This window comes from Styela clava, chromosome 10 (genome assembly GCF_964204865.1).
Source record: "Styela clava chromosome 10, kaStyClav1.hap1.2, whole genome shotgun sequence".
Taxonomy (NCBI): Eukaryota; Metazoa; Chordata; class Ascidiacea; order Stolidobranchia; family Styelidae; genus Styela; species Styela clava.
The window spans coordinates 5,000,164-5,027,415 of NC_135259.1; the positions used below are offsets into that span (position 1 = coordinate 5,000,164).

General features: G+C 33.7%; 1 protein-coding gene across 2 annotated transcripts in view; it reads left to right on the forward strand.

The window, feature by feature from the left end:
* Positions 1 to 316: 316 nt before the first annotated feature.
* The window catches only part of LOC120337500 (uncharacterized), a 39,574-nt gene continuing 12,638 nt past the window's right edge, over positions 317 to 27,252 (forward strand). The window contains exons 1-11 of one of the 2 annotated variants that reach the window (XM_039405293.2): positions 317 to 476; positions 16,445 to 18,067; positions 18,807 to 18,971; positions 19,057 to 19,323; positions 19,947 to 20,344; positions 20,427 to 20,658; positions 20,755 to 21,093; positions 21,200 to 21,303; positions 21,382 to 21,535; positions 21,665 to 21,783; positions 21,900 to 21,985. In XM_039405293.2, the coding sequence (XP_039261227.2) occupies positions 395 to 476; positions 16,445 to 18,067; positions 18,807 to 18,971; positions 19,057 to 19,323; positions 19,947 to 20,344; positions 20,427 to 20,658; positions 20,755 to 21,093; positions 21,200 to 21,303; positions 21,382 to 21,535; positions 21,665 to 21,783; positions 21,900 to 21,985 (3,569 nt within the window). In that variant the 5' untranslated portion in view covers positions 317 to 394. The remainder of the gene's footprint in view (positions 477 to 16,444; positions 18,068 to 18,806; positions 18,972 to 19,056; positions 19,324 to 19,946; positions 20,345 to 20,426; positions 20,659 to 20,754; positions 21,094 to 21,199; positions 21,304 to 21,381; positions 21,536 to 21,664; positions 21,784 to 21,899; positions 21,986 to 27,252) is intronic. The other variant, XM_039405294.2, reaches the window with a different exon arrangement.

Consider the following 27,252-nt stretch of genomic DNA (forward strand, 5'->3'; position numbering starts at 1 on the left):
AACACGGTCATGGGCTATGTGCGCCATATGAATAAATCATTGAATCCCAGCTTTATGGAAAATGATATCCTTGCATATTTTAATGGACAAATCAGTCTGAAAATTCCTGACAATTAGATGACTTTTGCGTAAATGGTAATCTTCAAATACTACAAATACAAAGTAAAAATAAGATGTGTATATAACGGCAAATAAATCATAGTGTTGTCTAGTCTAGACTGGGTGAACTTTATAAAAACACATATTTCATGTTTGTAGTATAAATATATATAATTGTTAAAATTATTGTATTATTATTGTATGTTTTCTCAGATAAACATTCATATTGAAAATTAACATTAGTTCGTAACTAGAATCTTGCGTTGTCGTCACTAACTGTAACAGTCAACTCAGCATGAAAACACGGACTAGTTTGTCGAAAGTCCCAAGCGATGATGAAATAGCAAATTCGGATACTGCGCACTCATCTGAAACAAGTAAGTTTTTCTTTTTTTTCACGCTGCATTACGATAACTATATTTTTCATAATGATTTTTAATCTATTTTTTACATAAATTTTACTTACGATAAACACGTAGTTGCATTTTTCTGTATTCATGTACTGATGAAAGTGACGTCAATGGATTGGCATCGTCTTATTTCTAACTTTGTTAATGATGTTTACAAGCTATTGTAAGTTTTGGCAGCAAGTTCTGAATGAGAGATCAAATTTTACAGGAAGTAACTATCTCTCATTAGCTCACAATTAGTCTTAAATACAACAGCCACACTCAGCCAATCAAATTTCGTATGATAATTTGTTCTATCTATGACAGTTGGATCGAAAAAGATTTTTTTTTCTTCGATCGATAGCGAGCATGCTTGAGAACAGTATGAAAAATACAAATTTTGAACTTTGTTGAGTTCTCATTCCCGATGGTCAATAGACTTAAAATAGGATGGAATATTATATTACGATATAAATAGAATTAGTATCCATATTTAGATTTTGTTCAAATCAATTCAAAAACATTAATTTGTATACTGAATTTCAATGTCCATTCTGACATTTGGTTTTTGTTTCTGTGATATTTTTCGTCACATGGTATAATTAATTGTTATATGACAAGTGAATGCAATGACTAATTACAAATATCATGGCATTTGTCAGATTTTGCATAATTTTATAGTTATAAATAGAAAAATATTATATATTCCATTCCGTGATTAATTTACTGTTTATTGTCGCTCGGACTACTTCCTTAGAAATTTATTATATTTTGGGGTTTCTTTGGATTGCTCCTGTGACATTTCTCTTCTCCTTCTTGACTCTATCATAATATACATGCTGTTAGGCTGATATTTTGCTTAAAATAAACCGCGACTTTTGCACCACGCTGTACTTAAACAATATTTATCATCGATCCCCTTGTAATTGCCAAAATCGAAGAAACTTCTATTCTAATATTTGCAAACGATCAGCGTTAAATATCTTTTTTAGTCACACGTACACCGGTCTATTGTGGTTTATGAACAAGCCATTGTGTATTATTCGCTATATCGATTTTTCGGGGATATTTTTTGAGCACTTCATTGAAAATCCGAAAATTGAATATTCAAATTCTAGGTCTTTTCCGGTTACAAAACTCTTTGGCATGGCTAGGGGTTGTATTCTCTGGTCTCGGCTGATGCACTCTAAAAAATATAGCATATCAGCCGAACATATGTGTAGAAAGCTATGATTTGGTAACACGCTAACAGTTAATATGTATACACCTTTGTACGGTACTAAAAGGGTATATAGTAAGAAAAGTAAAAAAGATAACATTCGGTTGAAATGGTACTGTTTTTTATTTGTTGCGAAATGATAATTTCTCGTCGTCGTTGTTCTATTTCGGTTCATAACATAATGTTTGCAATAAAATAAGTTCACTTTATGTAATTTGTTTCTAACTCCTAATCTGCATAAATATCAGACTTTTTGGATTCAAAATCATTATTTGGAACTAAATATAGAGGCAAAAGAAACATTACTTGCCGAACAGGCGGATGTGTCAACAATGAGAAATGATTGTCGGGCCGCTGTCGACTTCTGTATTTAATTCTTCGGTCATGTCTGGGGGTTTGCTCTAATTATTTATTGATATTTATGTCTCAATTCATATTGAAACGAATTTCATTATTTTATCAAATATTTTGTGTACACAAAAATGTAAAATTTTTATACATTTTAAAGGGGTTTAGAGTTATTCTTATTTAGTAGCAATGCGTTTTCTGTATCGATATACCGTTTACCACTTGGAAAAGAATCTTTTTTTTTCATTTTATTTTTTGCGCTATTAAAACTAGTAGCTATCAAACCAGGTCTGTCCTTGGTTTGAGGTACATATACATCTGAATTAGGTGATAATATACAGAGATTATCATGAGCTAATTTGAAAGATTTATTTGAAAAACAATACTATTTCTGTTGATAAAATGATTAAGTAGAGATCGTGTTTTGAATTTAAATATTTCTTTGTTTTCTATATTCCGTGACTATAAAGCGTGTAAGACAGGTCTGCTATTGACAAATGTAAATTTATCAAATAAATTGGCTCAAATTGATGCCAATATTTTGCTTGCTCTATGCTAGTTTGTTTATTCAATTTTTTGGCAACTACCTTTTTGATTAGTATTTCAAATGACACGTTTCAAATGATAAGTTTATTTCTCGCACTTAATTTAAAAACAATAATGGATTGCTATCAAATTTACCTGCAATGAAATATAAAACTAAAACCCATAAAGCGTTTTAACTATTTCTATGATTATACTATTTCTGAAACAGTTTACATTCAATAAAACAAGCATTCTTAAACTTTGAAATTATTTTACGGCATTTGGGTTTCATTGATTGCACTCACTATGTTCACGAAGACAATATATTTATAGCAGAATAATAGTGCATCAAATAATGAAAACTATCCATATAAAACAGTGGTTCTCAACCGATGTAAATTTCACTTCCTGACTCAAGTTGTATTGCGAGTGAAATTTGCCTTCAGAAAGAAACTTCATAGACAAATGTGACCCCACAGATGATTGACAAGTATTTTCTTGTGCAATTGATGCTTATAATGCTCCCAATGTGGAGAGACCGTCTAGCCTAGTGTCATAATTTCATAGTTCACTACAGCACACTGGAATAGATAGTCTACACAATTGCGATAATAAATTATACTTCTGAATTTTGCCAAGTGGTGAATGGGGGCAAAATAGTCGATAATCCCCGGTCTAGTACTTTCTTTGAGTCTTTTTTTTTGGCTGCAAATTTAAGTATAAATAGATTGAAGAAACAAGGTCATTACAAGAGAGTATAAATAGTTAGAAAGTATGGAGAAAATGCGATCATTTGTATTCCTATCAAAGAATCAGGACTCATAATTATCATATTAAATAAAGTTAAGCATGCCTTAGATTGTGTACACGCATAAAATAACACTTCATTATTTTTATCGTGTTTTAATGATGATCAATTAGGTATAGTTTAACAAATATAATAATAATCATTAATGTAACACATATCCAAAGCGGGTCAATTAGGTTTGTATTTTCAATCGATGTATAAAGAATAAAACCGACACGAATGCATTGATCTATGTAGAAAATATGACATCATATATCATTACCTATTTTATATCTCCGGTATTTTGGTTTGTGACGTAGCCCTAGTTTTGCGTGCTAGCGTATATTGGTATTTTATCGTGTTTTTTTCAAAATTATTTTCGTTGGCTAGTCTCCCTTGAATTATATCATCAGAAGCGCCCAGACAAGATAAGAATATGCAAATCAGGCGTCCTTTCTGTTTCAAAACCTTTTGGGTTTTGGGCCTTTCGGTACATGGTAAAAACAAACTAAAATTTCAATGTTGTTTAGTTGCAATTGTGAAAACTTTGTTATTTATAAACATTGCAGATTTTACTGATACTATCTTAACCGCGTGCTCAAAAGTAATCTAACCAAGATACGCAAACAACACGAGTAGCAAGAGAGGGTATATAGAATACGAAATTTTATCATTTATTAACTGTGATTTACTGTTAAATTTTATGCATTTTATAACTGCGTGCCTACGTGCAGTCGTATCTTAACGATTCTACAGACAATATTCTCATATTTCGTGTCAGAAATTTGAATTTGGGGTCTAACAAGGACAATTTTGTAGTTTTTTCATTAAGCGCTCGCATTTTGTGAAAATTTAAATGTTTTTCTAGATAGGAAATGTAAAAAACGTGCGACATTAAAATACTATTTGAAGTTTCCCCCGTTCAAAAGTATAACGATTATTTTGGATACATTACTATTATTTTTCTTTCTAATGCAAAGAAAAAGAAAATCTTCGGATGACTTCCTTTGCTTATGTTACAAAATATTCCAATGGTTAAGTTGAGCTGTATTACGAAAAAAAATTTAATTACTCAATTTCAAGCAAATTTCACTTTACTCATTCGATGTTTCTCTTGTGTGTCGGAAAGTGTATTGAAAGCGTTTCCACAATATGTTTTCCACAGTTCTGTCTGTTTGCTATTAAATTTAAACCAAATATAGTATCGAAAAATCCATTGCTTAAATTGAACGATAATCAATGAAAATTTCTTGAAACTCTTCTTCCCTTCCCGATTAGGAGATGAGCCAAAAACATCCGTACAGGAACAATATAATAACAGGCATAAATTCTGACAATATTTTACATATTTCTATGGTATTGGTAATACGCTGAAAAAGCAAGCAATATGCATTCGCAGGAAAGAGCAAATGAGTTTACTTTCGTGTTTACATTCCCTATGACGTCATATGTCGTGTGTGGAAGTGAATATGATTGTTCTCCGGTAACGAAGGGAAGTGGACATTTGCAAAAATAGAGTTGAACAAAGCTAAAAATAATGTAAAATGAATGGTTTAGACTTAGAGGGCTTTACTCGACCTGAAAGGGCCTAAAATCATCAGAAATTTCCAAGGTATCAGGGCACCATTAATTTTCTCCATTTAGATTCATAAGGTAACTAATCCATGTCATTATCAGGATGTTCAATTTAAACACTAAACTCAAGTCACGGGTTTTGTGTATATGTTGTATGTTAAATGTATTTCAGCTACATGATCTACCCAAGGATATACTCAACACTATAACGAGTTATGGAATATTTTCCATATATCACGTGTTTCCATCTAGTGTTGGTGGCATTAGGAGCATTGATGGTAGTTATTGGTACTTCATCCACTTTCCTCCCATCATTTGCACCTCTCATTGCAATGTATACATTTTTACTGATAACATCGCATTCATAGCAGATTTTACGTTCGATCTATGCCTAGTTGTATGCTGTGACGCAAAAGTCGTTTAATTACCTGTTCGGTGACGATTTGAAATGGAGCCAATGGTTCTTACTCGTTCACTTACGGACTGATTGCACTCAACATTTTCTAAGAATTTACAAGCAAAGCCACGCACTCTTACTTAGAAGTCAAGGACACTCGTCGCAGAGCAATGTCACGGACAACAAATACAATGACAAAAAATATTTACACAATATAGTAATACGGTAGTTTATTACGACTCAATAAATCGCTACTGATGCAAGACTTGAAGCCATTCAAATCAATACGACCAGGAAATCAGTCACGCAGTAGTGAAGTCCACATAACTGATGTTTATTCGGGAATAACTTTCGGCATAATTTTTTTCTGCCTATAGACTTGACACGGATAGTGAACTGTTGTACAAAAACTGAAATTTTTTATTGAAAAGAAAAGTTCAGAAAGTCCGTTATCATATCTGTAAGTTTAACACAACAACATTGGAAGCACGATCCGTTGACGTTTAACTTGTTCTAGTATTTCAGACGTATTGAGATAGCTTCTGTGAGAAAGCGTTTGTTTGAATTTTTACCAAGTTTTTTGAGTTTTTTCTTACCAAGTAAAATAATTATCTCTCCCTCAACGCTTCTGGTAAACCTAAGAGATATATCTACCATCCAGATGATGCATAAAATGTATACGTTAAAAAGAAAAGATATCAATTTTTTTTAATGAAATGTCTGTTTCCGCTAATGTTTGCATGGATGCGTATATTCACTTGACTTCTGAACTTTTCAACTTATTATCTTGATTCAACGAAGTTTGTGGAAATCTAAAAAAGTCGTCTAATTTTTTTATCAAATTAATCAAAATTCCCCATCAAATTCATTTCACGCCGGACAGCTATATGGCATGATTAGACGTCGCTGTAGCAGAAATAAATATACGATAGACAGCTCATCACTCTCAAAAAAGGTGTTTTTTATTTGCTGTCATCAACTATCTATTGAACTACAATACAACAAATCTATCATGAATATGACAATAAACACACTGTTGGGAAAGGTAATTATGATGTCACAATGAAAACCCAAATTGTCGATACCTCTATTGTTGTTAGATTGTGACGTTGATCACGTGCTCTCATCAAGAAATGTACTACTATTTAAAAGAAATTCTTAGAAAAATACTGATATAATGATTTTTTAACAAAGATGTATTTATTGTTTACTTTTTACAAATATCTATCATACTGATATGACCCGTGTGACTAAGAAATAATGAATTTAATTACAATCGTGCGTTCTAGTCTACCCGGATGAAACTTTTTTAACCGGAACCGTTACATGTTCTGAGTACCTGTAGACAAATGATGGAATAGGTTATTTTGCAATAATAATTGTTTTTATACTATATTTATTTGAGAAGACCATTATCTGTAGCGTTAATATAAAATTGAAATATAAAAATTGTTAACTTTGGTTTTATGAACTTTGCTCGTAAAAAATGAGTCAATAAATCTATACTTTTTAAATTTCCAAGTCATTTTTTTTTCAATTTGACTTCATAAAGCCTCCTTGAAAATTTCAATCACAAAACAAGAAATTGAAATTCAATAATCTATTCGAAGTAAAAATCGAAATATTAATGATTTTACTAAGTTCGTCCATAATAACACAGAAAAGACATTCGGGTTAGAGTTGCAATTGACTATTAACTTTTCAATAGTTATAAATTTATTCTTGCATTACCGTGTATCATATTCATCAAATGTTAGTTTTGCCTCAATTCATTTAGCGATCCCTAAAAACGTCATCTTTTAACTTCGGTTTTCCGATTAAATTCGAAAGCTTTGCATTAAAAAACGGTTGCGTGCAAGCAACAATGCCGCCATATCCTAATTTCTAAACAAAGTTTTTGTTGATTTATATCATGAAGATCAATCCGAGATACGCGGATTTATTTGTCAAATCTAAATCTGAGCGGATAAAATGCAAATTGGTGAATTGCGTGATAATATTTTTAGCGCGTTCGCATTCAGAATATGGGCGCAATTTTAACAGGATATCAATGCAATATCAAATATATGGAAACGGCCTGAGAGTACAGAGGTCGATGGAAAAATTGGTGGACAAGCAGTACGCAGTACGTAATACGGAATAAAAATGTGTTCCACTTTAATTAAAATGAAATACAAAAATTTTGTTATTGAACCTAATTAAAAATAATGTTATATATATCTTTGTCGTCTCGAGGATTTTGAAAATAACAGTTTGTCAGTTCCAAATAGATCCAGCGATATTGCGATATTTTATAATAACGATATACTCAGCTTTGTAAAATTGTTTCAAAATCGCGTTCGCGCTCTATCTATTTCGATAACTTTTTCCTTGTTTAAAGTTTGAATATTTTGTAACGTTAGTAGTGAAAACAATCGCCGATATTTCTATCACGCGAAAAATTCAAATAAACAATGGGTTTGCTATGACGCAGATAGACGTTAAATTTTGAAGCGATCTTCATCATCCTGTATACAACAATCTTACTGATTGTTCAAAAATTATGTTGTGGTTGATTGGTGATTTACAGTACACTTGCACGCGATTTGTGATATAGATTTCGGCTTTACTCTTAATTGAGATATACGATGAAAAATAAATGTTGTTTATTTTACGTCCGTGAATTATGCAAATTGATGGTGTGGTTGCTGACGAATCGGCTTTGACTATAAGTTCCACAATGTATGCTTGTTGTCACTAATTAATAATTATTCGTATAGGTATGAATCCATAACAAAAACCATCTTATACTATTTATACCTATGATAAATGAGCCTAATTGCACTTATCCCTGCCAATAGTTTGGGGAACAAAATGTTGCATATTTTTGTATGCATTAGCTTCAGAATTCAGATGCATGTGAATTAAAATACACATATAAGATAGGGTTTACATATTTATCCCGGTGGAGAGGAAAGCCGATAAGCCGGCTTAATCATATGGCAAACCACGGCCTCTCGTCCGGTTACCAGTCCACGTCGTTGTTTTCGGAAGCATGGGCTTGATGGTAGGGGAAGCCGTAACCGACCAGCGGTTACGTGAACCACCCTACGGCGGCGAGGAGTCCAGCAATCCTCTCGCACATGATCATCCCCACATGGGATTCGAACCTGCGAACCCACGCAGTGTAATCAGTGATGCGGTGGCGAGCGTATTCCTAACGCTTAGCACACCGGCAGGGGTCGATTTAAGAAAGAGTTATTATATATATACATTGTAGATTACATCAAATATGGCGCAATAATAATGTTTGGGCTTCATGGCAATGGAAAAAGTGCACTCTTGTATACAGAACACATCTCATTTAAGAGAACCGTTAGCAGTCAAGTTGAGAAAAGGAGCCATATTACCCAAATATGACGTCATAATAGGCCAAATGCACACACGATTGCACACACATTCAATGCATTATTATCTCATAATGGTATGTGTGTTTATTTCACGATCTTATTTACGGCCTAGTTCCAAATACGTTACGCATTTTAAAATTTCCCGAATTACCATACTTTTTAGTACGAATCGAGTACTGGATATTTAAATAAAATAGGTTGCAGATGTCATCATCAAAAATATCTCAGACAACAATGATCGATGTATAATAAATATTAATAGAATTCAGAAGAAAAACAATTTCCTGATTTTTTCCATTTGCACGCGACTGTGTTGTGTAAATACATTACGCCTGTCGTATTTGTTTATAGAAATTATTTCGAGATTTTTCGATAATGAAGTGTTTTATTGACATTTATACTTTTAATGAAAATTCTTGCATTATACAAGTTTTTGTATTGTATAACAACATGTACCAAGATCCAAGTAATAGATAATTTTATTTTCATTTTTTGGATCGGTATAAACGAAACTGGAGGCAAGGACCTCGAATATATGTCCAGGGTTTAAAAAACAGGTCATTTGTAACATATACTAGAGAAAGCATAACTTTTGTTCCAAGCGTCCTAGATTACAGATGATTTGGGTACAATCATGTACGCAAACAGGAGTTGTTAAATTAATATTTTTCAATTTTAATGAAGCAATTAAAAATTCTATGAATTTTGTCTGTTTTTGGATTCCCCCTTGGTACCTCAGTGTGACATTCAGAAATTCAAATTTTGAAATGATGCTAAACAAATAAGGTTCGAATATTGTATATAAGTGGACAACGATTAGTTGCACTCAAGATGTCTTATACGAAATTTGTTGCCAGTCCATTTTAGGATTTGATTGGTCGATTTACCACAGTTATGACATCACTATACGCGATACAACCCTGACTGATCTCACGCCATTTTGTTGAAATGAGCGAGAAACTAATAGGAAATAGCCGGTATATCATGACGTAAATAGTTTCCCTGATCAATATAATACAAAGTATTATTAAGGCCTCACAATCATTAATTCTTAGAACAGAACACCAATAAATGCGTACGAGTAATAACTTTTATTAGTCAAAATATAAATTCCCCCGATATTAGACGCACGAACCTCATCTAGTGTGCCATATTGTACATTGAAAGTTTTCAGATCAAGGAAGTAAGAATAGCACGTGCATACAAGGACGTAGATAGAAATCTAGCAAAAATTCTTTCAAAATTGGACTTTGTCGCCTATATGATGCGAATTTCAACGTAACATACATAGGTTCATTGTTTGTCTCGGAATCCCCAAATACACGATACAGTTTTAGGAATCCACTCGCCCGTCTTCCAATATACTGGTAAACGCTTTTGAAGAAAATTTCAAATTATTGGCCAATATTGTATCAATTTATTTTTTTTTCGAGGAGTTTTACACTCACAAATCTAAAGAGTACCGGGAGAATGGAAATCAGTCCGGTTTTGAACCAAATTATTGCTGGTTGGTAACTTTAATACTGGGTAAAAATTAGGCGGTATTTGTTGTGTATATCTTGTATTATATTCCTTCAGGTATCGATATTCGAATTTAAAAAAAAAAATTGAATCCCACGTCAAAAAATATACATTTGTGACATTTTTCATATTATATCTTCTTTCATTTAAAAATAAAGCTAAAAGTAAGTTTCGTAAGAAAAATCACCACAAGATCTTCAGAAAATGAAAGTATGAAATTTTATTTTGCTTCAGTAAAAACGAAAATAGTAATTTGAAAATATTCCGTTGTTTAGTTTCGGACTTCGAGTTAAATTTAGGAAAATATCAATCTTAGTTCATATGATTGAGTAATAAAAAGTGTCTGAAAACAATTTTCGAAAGTTTCGATTCTCGGTTTGAAACTTGTAATACTGCCTTTCCTTATAATAGTCGAGTCGCCGAGAACGAAAGATGCGAATGAAACTGGGACTTATACAAATATAAAAATATGAATTTGTCTTGGAGTTGTCGTGATTACACTTCACCAACTTAATCTCTATTTTTCTTCAGAACAAAAGAACGAATACTTTTTGACGTTTCATCATCAAACTGGTTTAGATTGATGACTGAACATTATTTCGTTTCCTGCCATCGCCAAATGATACGGCAGTGAGTGTTAAGTTATGACTGATGCACAATATATATAAACAATCCATTTTCAAGTTTTTCATGCAAAATCGGGAAATTTACATGTGAACATATCATATCTATATTTTCATTCGACATAAAATAATTTTTGGTGGCGCACACTGTAAATATATACGAGATTAAATGAAATTTTGCCGTACTTCAGTTGAAACGAATATGTGCATGTTTTAAATAAAGCGGGAAAATTCTCTTATAGCTATAAACAATTAGCTGACTTCTCATATATATTTCCATTTTATCAGCACAGGAGCTAGTATAGCCTAATAAACAATGTTTCAGCCAGGAAATGAGTTTGTCGCTCGCGTAAGTAAACGGCATTGTTATTTTATATCACAGATTATATTAGTTGTAACTAGAAAAATGAAAACTAGAAGCACCCAAATAATGTAACAAGAGACAGCGGAACTTAACTCTGCCTAGAAAGTCAAGTCTAATTGTAACACACCATGCAATTTTACGTTTGACATCGAAATTCGTTGTATTTAGATACACCCCACATCCTCAATATCCGACATACGCTGTTTTTCACGTTTTGAATATTCCCCGAAATGTACATAAACTATTTTTGGTGAATATTCTAATCAATTTCCGTTTTGTGAACAAGTTGTCCGCTAATTTGTTTTAGCTTAAATTAGATAATAATCTTGGTTACCAAAAGACCTGAATGTGAGTCTTTGTTTTCTTCAATTTGGCGATAATTTTTCATCTAGGCTGATTAATTATCACTGTCATGACATTAAGATGATGTCACATTTTTGGGATTTTTGATAGCGTCATTTATTTTCGTAAATCAGAGGATTATTTTCTGTTGATAAACTTTTTGTAAAATTGGTATAACGATTATGATTTGGAATTTCTATTTTCACAATGACAACAAAATAATATTCGGAATTACGAAAAAAACATGACTCACAAGTTTAAGCATGGCCATATATAATTCAAATTTTGGAGACTCGATTTATACGTGTTTCACAGGTGATCAAAGTACATGAACCCAGAACGTGAAAACGTGACCGTGTATTGTGACGTCTACGCGGTAAAACGTCAGCGCATGAAATATAGGAGAAACGTTAGTTTTTGTCGGACAGCTTTACTCAATCTATGTGTAGTATAATGAATAACTTTTATTGTCTATTTTAAATATGATTATAGATAGTTTCGAAGTTTCAGTCGCGTTTCGTCTTGACGAGTGGAAGAGTATTTTATCCAGCTCATTGTGAGCTAATTGTCTGATCTCGAGAGTGTCAAGTGAAGACTGTTTCCAGCTAAGGCGTATCATTAGATTGAATATATATATTCTTGTGAGATTTTATTTAAGCGTATAGGCATAATTATCTGTATTCTGATGTTTTCTCACATTTTAACCTTATAGCCTATGAGACTATAGAGAAATAGTGAGTGAACAATAAATATTACAACATTGTAAGTATATATTTAGTTAGAGTTAGAGTATGGTAGCGAGAACTTTATTATGAGATGTCCCATATGTATACTATGAAACAGGCTTCAGCTAAATTCGTAAGATTAATTGGCAGCTTGAACTGATGTGGTAATTATTTGTAGTAGATATTGTATATACTGGTCTTAGTGATGGTACTTTGGGGGCATTTTTGCCTTTATTTTAACGTTTGTTTGTTTTGTTTCAATTTTAATATCCGCATATTATGACATTATTTTGTGTATTTTATTGATATTTTATAAAGCAATAGCATATCTTCAAGTAATAATGCCTTCTCGCGTTACAATTGTGTGTGCGATGGTCACAATTCAAAGTCCAAAATTTCTCTCCCATTATGGTAATCATTTTACATCGTAAATATTGCAAGCATATTTTGAAACAATACGCCATAAATAGATTTAACAATAGTTTTTTTTTGAATGTTAGCTGTTTCGTCGTACTTGTGAATAAATAGATCGCCGTTGTGTAGTCAAATTTTCTTCGAAACAAAAGTGAAAAACGCGAAACCAAAACTATGTCACCAAACTCGAGTTAGAATACGCAAATGCAACAGTTAAACGTGCAAACGTTCTAAGGCACATCTGCGTCAGTGCTACGTTTCTTTACTCACGAGTGGACAAGTGGGTTCAACCGCTTGATGACAGCAGAGAGTCATCCTAGTAAGTTGAAAAATAAGCAAGCAAATTCGAATTTATGTTTGTACAGACGTGATTGTATGCCCAAAAGACATTAGTGGCTCGTCATACAGTTGAGACCTGTTTAGGTCATACAAGAGAGGTGTCTCTACTAAGACATGGTTTGTGATACAAATGAGAACACGCACCGACAACAGAAAATGTATACGAGAGAATCTGCATTCACGATTTCTGTAGAGAAAGAAAAAGGTTTAAGTAGCGAGAGAATACAGTTACAAAATTGTCAGCTCTCAACATGGCCTCGTTAAACGTTCTGTTATGCTTAGACTCGCATGTGTCGTGCCCGAAATTTATGTCTGATAATAAAATTTAATTTATTTTTTTATTATACTTAACTGATGCTTTTCAGCTATTAGTAATAGCGTGCCAAGGTTTTTGCCACATTCGCATTCCGGACTATACGAGAGAAACGAATGAAAGAAAAAATGTAATGTTGAGATACCGCGAGTAAACATGGAATCGTTTGGGGATAAATCTGACTAGAAGTAACGCCGTCGCCTTTAGACTGTTATCGGTAGTATCGATCTAAACAAAATAGTAGCGTAAAAGGCTAACTTACAATGTAAGATCATTTTCGAAGGTGAGGATTTTGTAGACATTTTTCAAATGACACTAAATGGAAAATAGTATTTTAATGGAATTTTCAAATTTACATAGTTCCGTCATTCAATCAGATTCGAAAAAAAGAGAAATCAGTGGATGTAGACTAGAGTTTTTGGTATTACTGCACCAAGATAAAGCAACCGAAAAAGCGATTAGAGCTATATTTAGTTATCTACAATAGCCGAATAGTTCAAAGTTTCTTGGTCTTTGTTCAGTATTACGTCATAATCATGATATTGCGTCAAACCTCACTTAGACAATGTAAAACCCAATAGTTATATCCCATCTATAGTGGTAACTATTTTATGAAAGGAAAGTTCACGAATGCAAAAGGAAAGTTTAGTGCATGTACGCAGTCTATCTATTCGATATCAATCTATATACATTTTACTGCTGGCGTACACCTTTATTATGAGTTACAGAGTTAATAAATAGTGGTGAATTATGACAACAACGTGAAGATGTGGCCGTATAAGGGGAATAGGACGAAAATTCACGCGATCACCATGATGTTGCATACACTGCATTAAATTTTAGACTGACGTAAGGTGCAGCAAAATGACGTTTTATTCCTCCGTGTTATTGGACCGTCAGTTCATTACCATCTCCTAATGAATCCAAGAAAGCATTACATCAACGATAAATTTAATATCATTCATCGCGATTTTTTCGTTACAAATTCACATACGTACACTTCATGATATTGGTCAGTTTTGTAGCCAGTGGTCAACTGTGGTGTATGACTAATGCAGACCATTTATGACAACGCAAGTATGACTATATATTTGGTTTAGTTTGGTGAGTGTTAGTAAGCAGTTATGTTAAAGAGGAAAATATTGTTATTACTCGCTGTATGTGTGCTAACAAATCGTTTCTGACGCATATTGCGTTGCTGTCAGAAGCAAAAGATTATGATTTATGTAACATTTAAAAATAAAAATATAGAATGTGTATATATGCGCGTCGGTATATGAATCAATGTAAATACATCACGAAATAAACGACATTATTTTTGGGCCGATGACCCGATTTTAGTGTAAATCAGGACGAAATCGCTGCCACTACCAACGTGGTTCTTTGTCAAAATTTTATCATTGAAAGAACACGGCTGGCAGTTCGTTGTCTTGTGTCTAGTTTAAAGACAGGATAATAAATGTTATGACAATCTCCTTTGTTGTTCCATTCAACGGAAGAGTTTGGATTAGTCTATTTCCATCCGGTTTCGCATTTTGCATCCATAACAAAACTATAATGTTTGTGTTACAGCGGTGATATTTTCTGCGTAAAATAGGAAATTATGGAATTTCTAAAATTTTCGCCCCGGTTTTTTTTACACGGTTGTTCGCGATCCGACTGGAACTGCTGACACGAGTAGAAGACAACCAAAATGTTTCAAAACTTGTACATGTTCCATATATATATATTGAATTATTGCAGTGAGTACAATTCGATATTTTGATGTGTATATGATAAAGACTATAGATTACAGCGGACAACCTTGTCGTACGCTTAACATGTCTAAATGAACGTTTAGTACAATTTGATTTTGTATTTTTTTGTGAAAATTTCTTGGATTGTACAAAGGGACATTCCTGTCCCTGTTTAAGTTCTCGTTAAATTAGCGTTGAAGGAATTATCGCCGTTCTCATATTGCAGTCGGAACCGGAAAACAATCAATTTATAACACGCACATTGTGCAATTATCATTTGCAATTCGATGCCTTTCCTGATACGGGAATCTCGTTCTTTTAATTGTACGTTCAAATGGCAAGAAGCGCCATTGTATATTTATATTGTTTGCTTGTTTGTACGCAAGGATGCAACCAAAACTCACAAACAAAATGCAGCTTATATAATAGAACACCAATGCGTTCAGCATATGGATTTATTTGCTTTTCATTCTAAATTCCACATTACAATCTGTGGCCACGTCCTAAAGACATGATTTACCAATATCTTTTCTTTGGACAAAGTAATCCCATACTAACGGCAATAATTAATTTGATAACGCGCACCGTAGTTTGCCACAAACATTTCTTGTAACTTAACATATATCACATATTATGTTAGGCTGTAAATTGTTTCCCTTGGCACGCGGTGTTGAGTTACTACTTCCTTAGCTTATTGTAAGGGTTGTATTATTGTGTATTGTACTGATTTGTTATGTTTTTTTTTTGTATTTCAATTTTATGTTATTTCCATCTGAAACGATAATCATTAAGTGTATAATTTATAATGAATTTTTAAAATTCTGACTGCAATTACGAAAAAATGATGCTTAATCGAGTTTAAATTGTGAGTACACTTCAAATATTATAGGATAATTCGACCAAAACAAATCTATTGTGAGGAAAAGGAGCGTTAAACGATCAAATGTGTTACATTTTTTCCGTCGCGTGATATTGTAATCTATTTTTAGAATATTTCGGGAAACAAAATGCGAACGACAGACTTTTTCACGGGGCATTTCACAAATGTGTTTCCCTGTGACAGTTGATAATTATCAAACCAATACATTTTAAGAACGAAGTAAAGCATATTATTTAGAAGCTCCCGAATAAATAAATAGACATCTGAAAAATTATGCTTGTGTGTGTAAAATTGTGAATAATGTTTAATATGACGGAAGGTATATTAACGCACCTCGCGTTGTCTAATTATCCAAATGCAATGTTTCGATACCATTCTGATTTTTGTTATTTATAAGTAATGCGGCTATAGCCAAAATCACGAGTTAATCATTTTGTTTTTGTCTTTTACTTTTTACAGAAACCAGTTATATAACTACACAACATTCAAAAGTAAAAAAGCATTCACATTCTCTGTCAAAATCACGACGTAAAAGTAGCAAAGAGAAAATATTCGAGAAAATTTCTTTATCAAACCTCGCGGAAGGGGCGAGGAATGCAGATGACTGTGCTTTAAATTTAACCACAAATGATATCGATAGAAATAAAGACAATATTCAAGATCTACAAACTAATTTAAAAAAATCGTCAGAAGACAAAAAGAGTCGCAACCTTGATTTGGTTGTGCGGCGCATGCTGAAAGCGAAAAAAGAGAGCGGAGAGCAGTCGGCAGGCATCTCGTGCAAAGCGAACGAGATAAAATCAACCACTGCCGGTATAAATACTGCCGTCGATAAGAAAACTGCCAATATTAACTTAGCCCAATCGGAAGGAAACTATAGAGAGGTTACGGTTGGGAAGCATAAGCAAGAGAATCAAAACAACGTACAAGATAAAGGTATGATTGATGTTCAATTGGTAACAGAAAATCATCTTTCAAATACTGAAAGATTAGTCAGATCGAACTCCAGAAGTACAACAGAGCAGAATCATCGTGGGTCGTCTTTACTCAACGACTCGTGTAGCAGTCCGGAATTTTCTCCATCGACTAACCCAGGATCTGATAGCGAAGGATCGTGTCTTAAGCCTTTTGTACAAACGACTAAGAAATCAGAGGACAGTACTTTGTTAGCGGAGAAAGACAACGAAGACAAAATGTCACATATTATCAAACAAGAGCCGGTTTCGGCGATAAATAATAGAATGGCGATGTATCACAGAAATGGACCAATGGAAACGCACTCGCCGCCGTCGTCGTATGGCAGCCATTCACCGACCGAACAAAGATCACCCAGTCCCAGTTCACCGGGGAGTAGGAATCAACCTGCGCTCCCATCACCACCGGAGCTTATCTTAAATCCGGCAATTTCACATTTGACTTCGAGTTCGGCAATGTTGATGGCAGGTGGGAGCGTTAATTCATTTCTTTCAACTATGGTGCCTCCTCACTCTTCATCGTTGGCATATTCACATCACTCGCCTGGGCAACATTCACCCCGATTACATTACCCAGACGAAATGAGAAACTCGGGGGTTACAGCAGCAGCTATGGCGGCCTCGGGAATAGGACTGCCTACGTTGGTCCCCGCTATTTCTGCCATCCCACAAAACGGACCCCCTCCAATGTTCCATTTGGTCGAACACGACGGTATGCCTCGCGGACAATTTAACGAACAGAATGATGCATTCTCTCAAACGAGGCGAAATGAAAACGAATCTGGCGGGATCAAAGTGTCTCCAAACGCGCCAACGGGACCAAATCCGCCCCGAGGTATTGTCGGTCAGAAAGCGGCCAACGAGAGCAGGCCAGGACGACGTGGTGCTAACAACGTGGACGAAAAGTGCCCTTATAAAAGACCACCACACACTTATCCGGCTTTGATCGCATCCGCCATCTTGGACAGTCCAGGAAACTTGATCACACTTCGTGGCATATACGATTATATCATGAACAACTTTTTGTATTACAAATTTGGGCATGACAAATCTGCATGGCAGAATTCAATCCGACACAATTTGAGTCTCAACCAGTGTTTTGTAAAAGGTATTTACATTTTATTATATATTCTATTTGTAACAATGTCTTTTATGTTGAATGTTCAATCATTTTTCAGAACGAATAGAAAATAGTTGAATAAGTATGTGCCGAATAATACCTAACTAATTATTAATTAAAACAAAAACTAAAATACCACTGTTATTGTACGTAACAAATACCATACGGTAGTCATAGGTGAAACGAGTACGCTGTTATTATCATTTAGTTTTTTAGTGTAGCGTAATTATCATGATCGGTACAAAGACTATGTTTAGAAATTTAAAAAAAATATATAAAAATTTGTTATTTGATTGATAATTTTTGTCAATGTATATACATATAACAAAAATGTGTTTTTCCCCAAAATTTCAAAATCTTCTTCTGCCAAAAGACAAAATAGAAAGGATCTTTAGAAAATGTTAATTCTGTCGTATGAAGTCAACGAGAATATAATATTTATGCAAAACAGTAATCTTAGTGTGTTTATGTTTGTACGTCAAACTGAAATAAGATCGATTTTCTCTGAAATTTTCACTCTTTAATGTATATTATTTGGCTACGAAGCAACATTAACAAATGGAGAAATAGAGTCTCATCGTTGTACAATATAAATATTAATAAACTCATAAAATTGCCAACGTATATTATTTTTAAATGTTGACATGTTCCCTTTTTTGTGTGTCGCTCTCAGGCATCGATGGTCCTTAGGTGGACAATTGTAATCGATCATATTTTTCGATTACAGTTCCAAGATACGAAAATGCCGCTAAATCGAATTACTGGACCATGACAAGAGAAGGATTTGAAGAGTTTGGAAACGAAAACAGTTTCAAAAGAAGACGAAGACGAGGAGCCGCGCTTGCCCCTATCTCAGCATATAAAAATAAAAAATATAACGGTAACAACGACGGTGAGTATTTTATCATAAATTCGATCCATCTAATTTATCTTAGTAGAATATACGGTGATATGTTCTTGTATTTTCATATTAACAGCCTCTAACAGGACCGCGAAGCCGAGAAGTGGACCTGGAGGAAACAGCCCGTCTCGTAATGGCGTGCATGCAACAAATACCGGTAGAACTTACACAGGATGGGGTCCCGCGAGATCACGAACACCAGAACCCAGTATCGGCTATACAATGAGCCATGAATCAACAAAAGTACTGAAGAGATCAGCTAGTCCGCCTTCAAAAAGTGCTAACATGGGAGGGAAGCATCCTCGTATGGTCGTTTTAAAACAAGGAGAGGGACCAACGCTAGGTAAGCTTAGGAAATTTACATTTATTAAAACACTATCCGACAGTACGGTGTTTAATTAGGGACTCTCCTTATTGCAAGGGTTGTGTATTACAGATGTATTCATAAAGAAATATGTCAAACTCAAAGCCCGAAATATTTGAGTACGTGCAATTTTACTATGAACTAACTGAAAGTCGAAACAAGTTTGCTCACTTGGTTGAGTCAAATCTCGTCTCAGATTCCCATGAACTTAAATACAAAACAAGTTGTCTTTCTTTGCGTGAAGAACATTGACACTACATCCGTTTTATATTATTTCCTATGATGAGGTTGCTACCGAACATCCGTTTTTCTGATTTAGAAACTCGAGTGTTTGTTTCTGATTTCTACGTACTGGTTACGTCATAAATATTCCGCGAATGTGTTGACTAACTAAGCAGCTGTACGCGAACTCCTAAAATACATGTGTTTCATCATATTGTTTACAGTGTCTACCGAATACTATATAGTGTCAATAAGTTTATTAGACTTTGTATACTTAAAACCATCCCTAGCGGTTTATGTCAAATTCCATATTCGAAAACGCCGTATACAAAATGTGATGGAACTTGTATTCTTGAATAAAAAGTGCTATTTTGTTCCAGAAGGATTGGGACGAAGTGATCACCCTCAACGACCAAATTCCCTTTCATCTGTAGAAGAAATGCAAGGCAATCTCAACTCATTCAGTAAAACCCTCATCAATGCTTCAGACAACACTACCGGTGACGCACGACATAGCCCCCGACGTAAAAATTCCCCAAATCACCACGAAACGGGGACCACTCCAGTCAACCATCAAGCTTGGATGATGGCCGCCGCTCAAAACGGATTTCTCCCCCACGGCCTTATTCCAAATCTAACTTCGTCACCTCCATCATTGATTTCGCAGCAAGATGCATTTTCATTAAAGTCCGCTTCAGCTTTGGATGCGCAAGCAAAGGCAGCAGCCATGAGGTCTTTGGCGAGCAAGAGTTCACCAATTATGTTGGACGATATTGAGGTAAGTATTGGGTGGTATATTCAGCAACTATTTATTATTTCTTTTCTTTTTGTGATCATAAATAATGATATTTTTCTTTCAGATTGGATCTCAAGTTTCGCTTTTTGATGGCGTTACATCCGTCCCAACTTCGTCTTTCTGTTGTCGGTTTTGTGATTATAAATACATAGACGACACATCAGCAATGCTGGAAAATCATTGCCAAGCTTTGCATCAATTCGAAATTACGAACGCAAAAGCAAAAGCCGTTGCCGCTGCTGCCGTAGCCGGACATAAGGAGCGTGAAGCTTTGTCGAAGTCTCCCAATGGCCAAGGTATTAATTAATATTACTTGAAATTAATAACTTGTATGGAGATAGTGATATATACGTATGGATTTACGATTTTTTTTGATATTTTTATCTACACAGAAGCCGGTATGATGAATTTGCTGCCGGGATTTTCACCTTCGATGCTCGCGGCTGCAGCAGGTTATACCAACGCTCAAAACATCTTGGCGGCCGCACAAGCCGCGGGAATTAATTTACCCGGATCTGCGGCATACCCCAGCTTAACAATGTCTAACCCAGTCACCAGCACATCGTCGTATTTCACCGATCCACTTATGCGGTCCTTGGCTTTGCAAATGAGTGGAAACTCATCTAGTGTTAAAGAGATACCAGATGTATCCCAGGCAAACTCCGTCGATGCGACCCACAGACAGCAACAACTCGCTGCGATCCAGCAAGCAGCCATGTCTAATGCAGCAGGTACATTATTCATAATATTCTTTTATACCGTTAAATATATCTTACATTGCTGCAATTTTTTGAATTACGCGAAATAAAATTTTTGAATTTTTTTAATAATTTTTAGGTCAATCACAAGAACAACTTCGACAACTTATTTATCAACAGCTTTTGATGCAAAATCCATTCATTTCTGGCAACCCTAGTCTCGCCGCATCCATGCAAAGACCGGTACGATTGCTTATTTTATGAATTTGAAGATTATGTAATTTTTTTTTATGAAAACTATTTTTTTTTAAATTTTTATAGATGCCAAGTGCTAGAAACGATATGTCTCCATTGGCTCAATTTATACAATATCAACAAAAAGCTTTGGAAATGGCATCGCAAAACGCTAGCCACGATAAAACATCAAGCATGGATTCGAAAGACGTTGTTAGCCCTAAACGACCTTCGAGCCACAGTAAGTTTTGTTTATTTTCTTTTGTATTTATATCAACAAAGGCTAAAATGTAAAGTAAATAAATAAGCGTGCCTGCTTAAAACAGATATATATATATATGTTAATAGTAAGACGGAATGTATTTTTTAGATTCAAACAGACAGTCACCTGTGAGAAGTCGCAAGGGATCGTCATCTTCGGTTGGAAGTAATCAACCGCTTGCGAATGAAACCGAAGATGCAGAAAAACAGAATGATATTCATGGATGGGTAAGAAAATTATGTGTGGTCGAATATATGCTGAATGAAATACTGAATGTATATGTAAAAGTACAAATATTTAATCAGTGCTATTCACCATTCCTTATTTTTCAATTTTGTTTTAGAAACAATGCCAAGATTGCAATTTCACTGCTAAAGGAGCTCACGGGCTTGAGTTGCACAACAGAAAAGCTCACGGTAGCGACAGACGGTAAGATTTCATTTTCAGTTTATTCTTGCATTTGATTCTTAGGATTAATTTGTTTACGACACCTGTTCAAATACCATATTGGGGGACCTAAATGCGTCAACGAAATCGCGTAATGACGCACGTTCACGCAAAACGTGTTAGAAAAGGCTGTGCAGTTAAAATGAAATCTACAGAAACACAACGCTAGGTTAGTCATTAAAAGATTATTTGCACAATACGCAAGGCCATGATCATATTTTCATTGTGGTATGTAAATTCAACACGTCTTCAGATTGAATCTCTTACTATAGAACGGAATTTAGATTTCAGTCCCCAGTGACTATATACAATGTTACGTTAATGCAAATTCAAGTGTAAGCTTGAGGGATGATATCCCCATTGTATTTTAAAAAGATAATCGACAATTTCATACATGTTTACATAAATATCATAACTCAAAATAGTAGCTCAAAAATGAAATTTAAATAAAAGTAAAAGGGTAACTTTGGTCAAGCCATCCGGTCCAATTTATTATTACGTTTGCGAATGCGACATCCCGCCAAATCGGCCGTGTTGCCCTGTCGTTTACATGTTTATGTACTTGCGCTAACATACTCGACATATGGGCTTACCAGTGGTATAGTCATGAGGGAATTGAGCATTGCACAGTTAATATTAGTTTAGTAACGTTTTATAATAATAAAATAAACTGACGAATACAAGTTGGAATGCAATACTGTATAATTGAAATGACATTTGTGTCGACTTGTGTTTTTCTGCATACTGTAAAAAAAGAACAAAATGTTTACGTTTCTTTTGGTGGCATACGCGAGCAAAATATTTTCAAATGTGATTTTATATTCATATTTTTTTTTGTTTTTCGAAAAATTGTATATGTATGTGTCTGTGGGTGGGATGGGTTTTTATACGATAGCGTCATATGCTGTTTGTTATACAACAGTCACATTTCAAAAAATTAATTTAATTTAGTTTAATTGGGGTATTACGCAACCCAATTAGGATATTTATTATGGTGTATTCCGGGAAGGAAAGGAAATGGCGGTTGCTTTACTTGGGTTTGTTCCAAAATTTGGTTTACATCTGCACACACAAATATAGTCGTTTATTTCAATAATAAAACTAAAGATTTTTTAAATTAGAATCTAAATTGAAATAACTCCCAATTTTTTTTTATCTTATATAACGTCAGGATAAATGAGCAATGGAGTATTTTGTGTATCTAAGAATAAATTGAACAGCCCGATTATATAGTTCAAAATAACAAAATATTTGCGTGCGATCGCATTTATGAACTTAAAATAAATCATAAGCTTGTTATAACATTATGTTGTGTATAACAGCGTATTCGATACCGACACAATTAAATTTTTTATTTTGATTATGTAACTGTTAATTATATCAGTTTCTCGGCATTCGGATCTTGAAAAATATACCTCGAATTTTTTTTTAATCTTTCGTTCTAAGACCACCTTGTGTTTCCTGCTATATTTTTACGGGAGGTGGTTGGAAACAATTTTTTTTTCGAATCCGGCAATTCATTTTTGGATTATGCCAATGTTTAATTCGGTCATATTTCTAGCTTAAATAGAACAAAAATGGTATGAACAATTTCTATTTTAATTGGATGAACACTCATCTTCATAAATGAAAGTTCCAGTCGGCCTGTTGGTCTGTCTGCTCATCGTTTGTCTATCAGCAAGGCGACCACATTGTTTATTGCTAAGAAGCAATTTGTATTTATAGACACCACCAAAACACACACACAGTAATGACAGATATATAACACAGGCTGCGTGTTTACCATTACATATACATGTACCGCCTCACATTATCAAGTAACATCGTTTCTTATAAGTTATAATACGTATTAAAACGATTTGCTCTGAGTTTAATATCTCCTCCTTCTATCTGGCCTATGAAGTATTCTGATCGTTAAAAGATCCACCCGCATACTTTTAAAGACAAACTTTGCTTTGTGACTTTATTCGATTTTATTTAATGTTTTATTGGCTATACTTTGCTAAAATCTGATATTATGACCTTGAAACGCCACCAAGTTGGTGGTTGAACACATGTTAAAGATGTTGAAGATACCAGAAGTTGAGTTGATAAGAGAGTCTAACCGCTTTCACCTTGCAGTTGTGTCAAAATTGTTTTCACTTATCGAAGACTTTTCAGACAAAATTAATATGATTCAATAGTAATATGGGGCATCAATTATCTTATAAATATTCGTTTTTCTTATGCTACATAGCTCATTTTCATTCAAAAACTGTAGAAGTTTTGAAGTCTGAACTTTTTCATATACAAAATTGTTTTTATAATAAAATACAGTAGGCGATAGTAGCAAACTGTTGGATCAAATACGTGCCGTTGCTATGACAACAATTACGTCAATGTCTTTTGACTTCCCTGGCCTGTGTCTAATAGAAAATTGTTTTGACGCGTAGGACGAGGGAGGTAAATTATTGGTCTCAAAATCATCAATTGTTTATCAAATTACCAACTCGAGTTCTATGTGGGTTTGCGTATTCTCGTTCAAATGTAACATATGTATGGGCCACGCTTTTTTCTCCTTGTAATCATCCATGAATTAAGCTTGATCAATTGTCTGGACCTAGCTTTCATCCACACTCTGTAAATAACTTGTTGACGAAAAACATATTTTTTACTATTTATACAATAATTTGGACTCCTTTTTCTTTTATATGGACCAAGTGTGAACTAAAGTTGAGTTTCATATTTATTCACGTTTTGATCTTGGCCGGACATGGTCGGAAAGAAAAACTATGACCTTACCCACATCGGCCGAAAATATTACTCATCTATTATTTAAGACTAAAAACAAAAACAACATCGTCGACTAGGTTTTTCCCAATTTCGATGTTACCCGATTGGTATCTGATTATTTATGTCTCTGTTTGAATGCTGCAATATGCTCGGCCCAAAATCTTCTAACGTTGACTCTGCCGTCGAAAACCGGTAATAAAAGTTAACAATTTTTGGATTTGATAACTGAAATCAATGTTTACAAAATTGTTTCATTTTTCTTTCTTTTTAATAATCCGAAGTAAAGCACTCAAAGGCACGACTTTTGTCTCAAATCACGTAATCCTTTATAATTCAACATTTTTAAGACAATAATCATGATATTTGCTTTCGAAATCGGATTTTTTCGGTGAAATCACAAAAAATTCAAGTTTTGATAAGAGAAGGAGAAATTGACTCAAACCACAAATGTTATAACTATTTAATATTATAAAATCAAAAGTGACACAAGGATAAATTTGATACGTTATTAGCGCTCAAGTTTGGCCCATCCTAAATTTAAGATTAATATTGTTTGTTATTTCACAACGATTTATTATTACAAATACAATATGATTTCATTATTATTTCGTAATGATGATGACATTGTTTTTGGTACTTTTTTGTTACGTGAGCACTAGTAACCAACCGTGCTTCTATGTAATCATCGTCGACCTGTTAGTTATTTTTTAAATTTTAAAATTTTGAAATAGGTACTGACCTGTAACGTTTTCAAAATAACAATTTTCAAAAATCGTTCGAACGAAGTAAATCTTATTTAAAAATTCAATATATTTAGACAAGTTTTTCGAAAAACTAAAACCCCCGTATGACCGACTAATATATACAAATTTCTACGTATTGCCAATAATTTTCATCGGATTAAATATGTAAGTTAGAAGAAAACACCTACGGTTTTTTGTTTAATTTAAAGTTCGGTAATTAGTAATGTTATTTTCCCCTGAGCGTTCACCGTGCCTGGCATATGATCAAATAATAAATGACCAATGGTCATTTAGTCGTGTCTTATACGTTCTTATAATAACTTGAGTTTATTTAGGTTCGCTCTTGGTGAATAACGTGAAAAATAAGTCACGACTGCATTTTTTTTGTAATTTTTTAATCTCATTTGTAAAAAACTACTTGAAGAACTATTTTGTGGGTTTTGTTATCTTATTACACACAAGTGTCTTTTCGTATATTTCAATTCAAATCCTAGTTGTTTTCGGCATTTTCAAATAACTTATTTGTCACAAATTTCCACTTGTGAATCGACAAATTTCTCGAAATTTTGAAAAACAACTTTCTTTTCCTTATTGTAATATAACTTATCATAATAATAAAACTTATGAAACAAAACAAAAAAAACATATTGACAATTGTTAATTTATACCAAATTTAATTTGACCCTGGGATATGGCGTGTATATTATATACTGTTCAAGTTTGGACATAATAAAAATAATAAATAATCGATTTAGGATAAGTCGTAAACAAGGTGTTTACGTGATGCATTCCCCGTTCAAAATCATAAATTTATTTTATATCTTACCAAAGATGGGATGTCCATATATAACACATTTTATGTACGAATATTATATACTTTACACTTGGCAGTACATAATATTGATATTCAGGAAGTGTACGAACTGAAATGTTTCCGGTTGGTCGTTTTGCTTTACACCAAATTCAGTAAGGAGAAATTCTCAATTTAAACTACTTATATTTGTTTATGGTGATAATGACAAATGAAAATTTGTTTTTAAACAAGGTTGCCAGATATTGTATATGATTAATAGTAATATCAATATAGAATGAACGTTATAAATGATTTACCCTTTACTTAACACGCAACAGGTGGTAAATATAACCAAATAGCTATTTATTTGCGCTACTACATTGTTTTTGGTTTTCTGAGGTCGCATTTCGCTTATGGGTTTGGTATTTTAACGGTGGTTTTGCGTTTCCACAAATCGAGTCGACTTTCTATTAGTTTTTATGTTCAAATTTGGTGATTTTCACAGATTTTAATGAACCTTGCGGTATCTTTACACGTAATGTAGTAATTTTTGATTCGGTGGTGTAAGATTTATTAATTGATGTAAATGTGAGAAATTCACACAAAATGTACAGATTACACGTGTTGCACATCAGTGACCTGACATGCAACACGCAACTTTCTAACAGCTCGAAAAATAAAAAATCGTTCCTATATTTGTCATAACATAATAAATACAAATTGCATAATTTTACATAATTATTTATCCTACCTATTAAGTAATGACATAACTTAATTAATGTATTCAGCTATTTAATAAATTAAAATTCATACTGATATGTATATATTTTCTTTTTAAATTCACTTATTTTTCATGTACTCTGAAAGCATTCTTACGTTATAATGAGCAATGATGAAATCATGCCAAATTTTATCACGACTTTCTGTGCTCGTGTTATGGA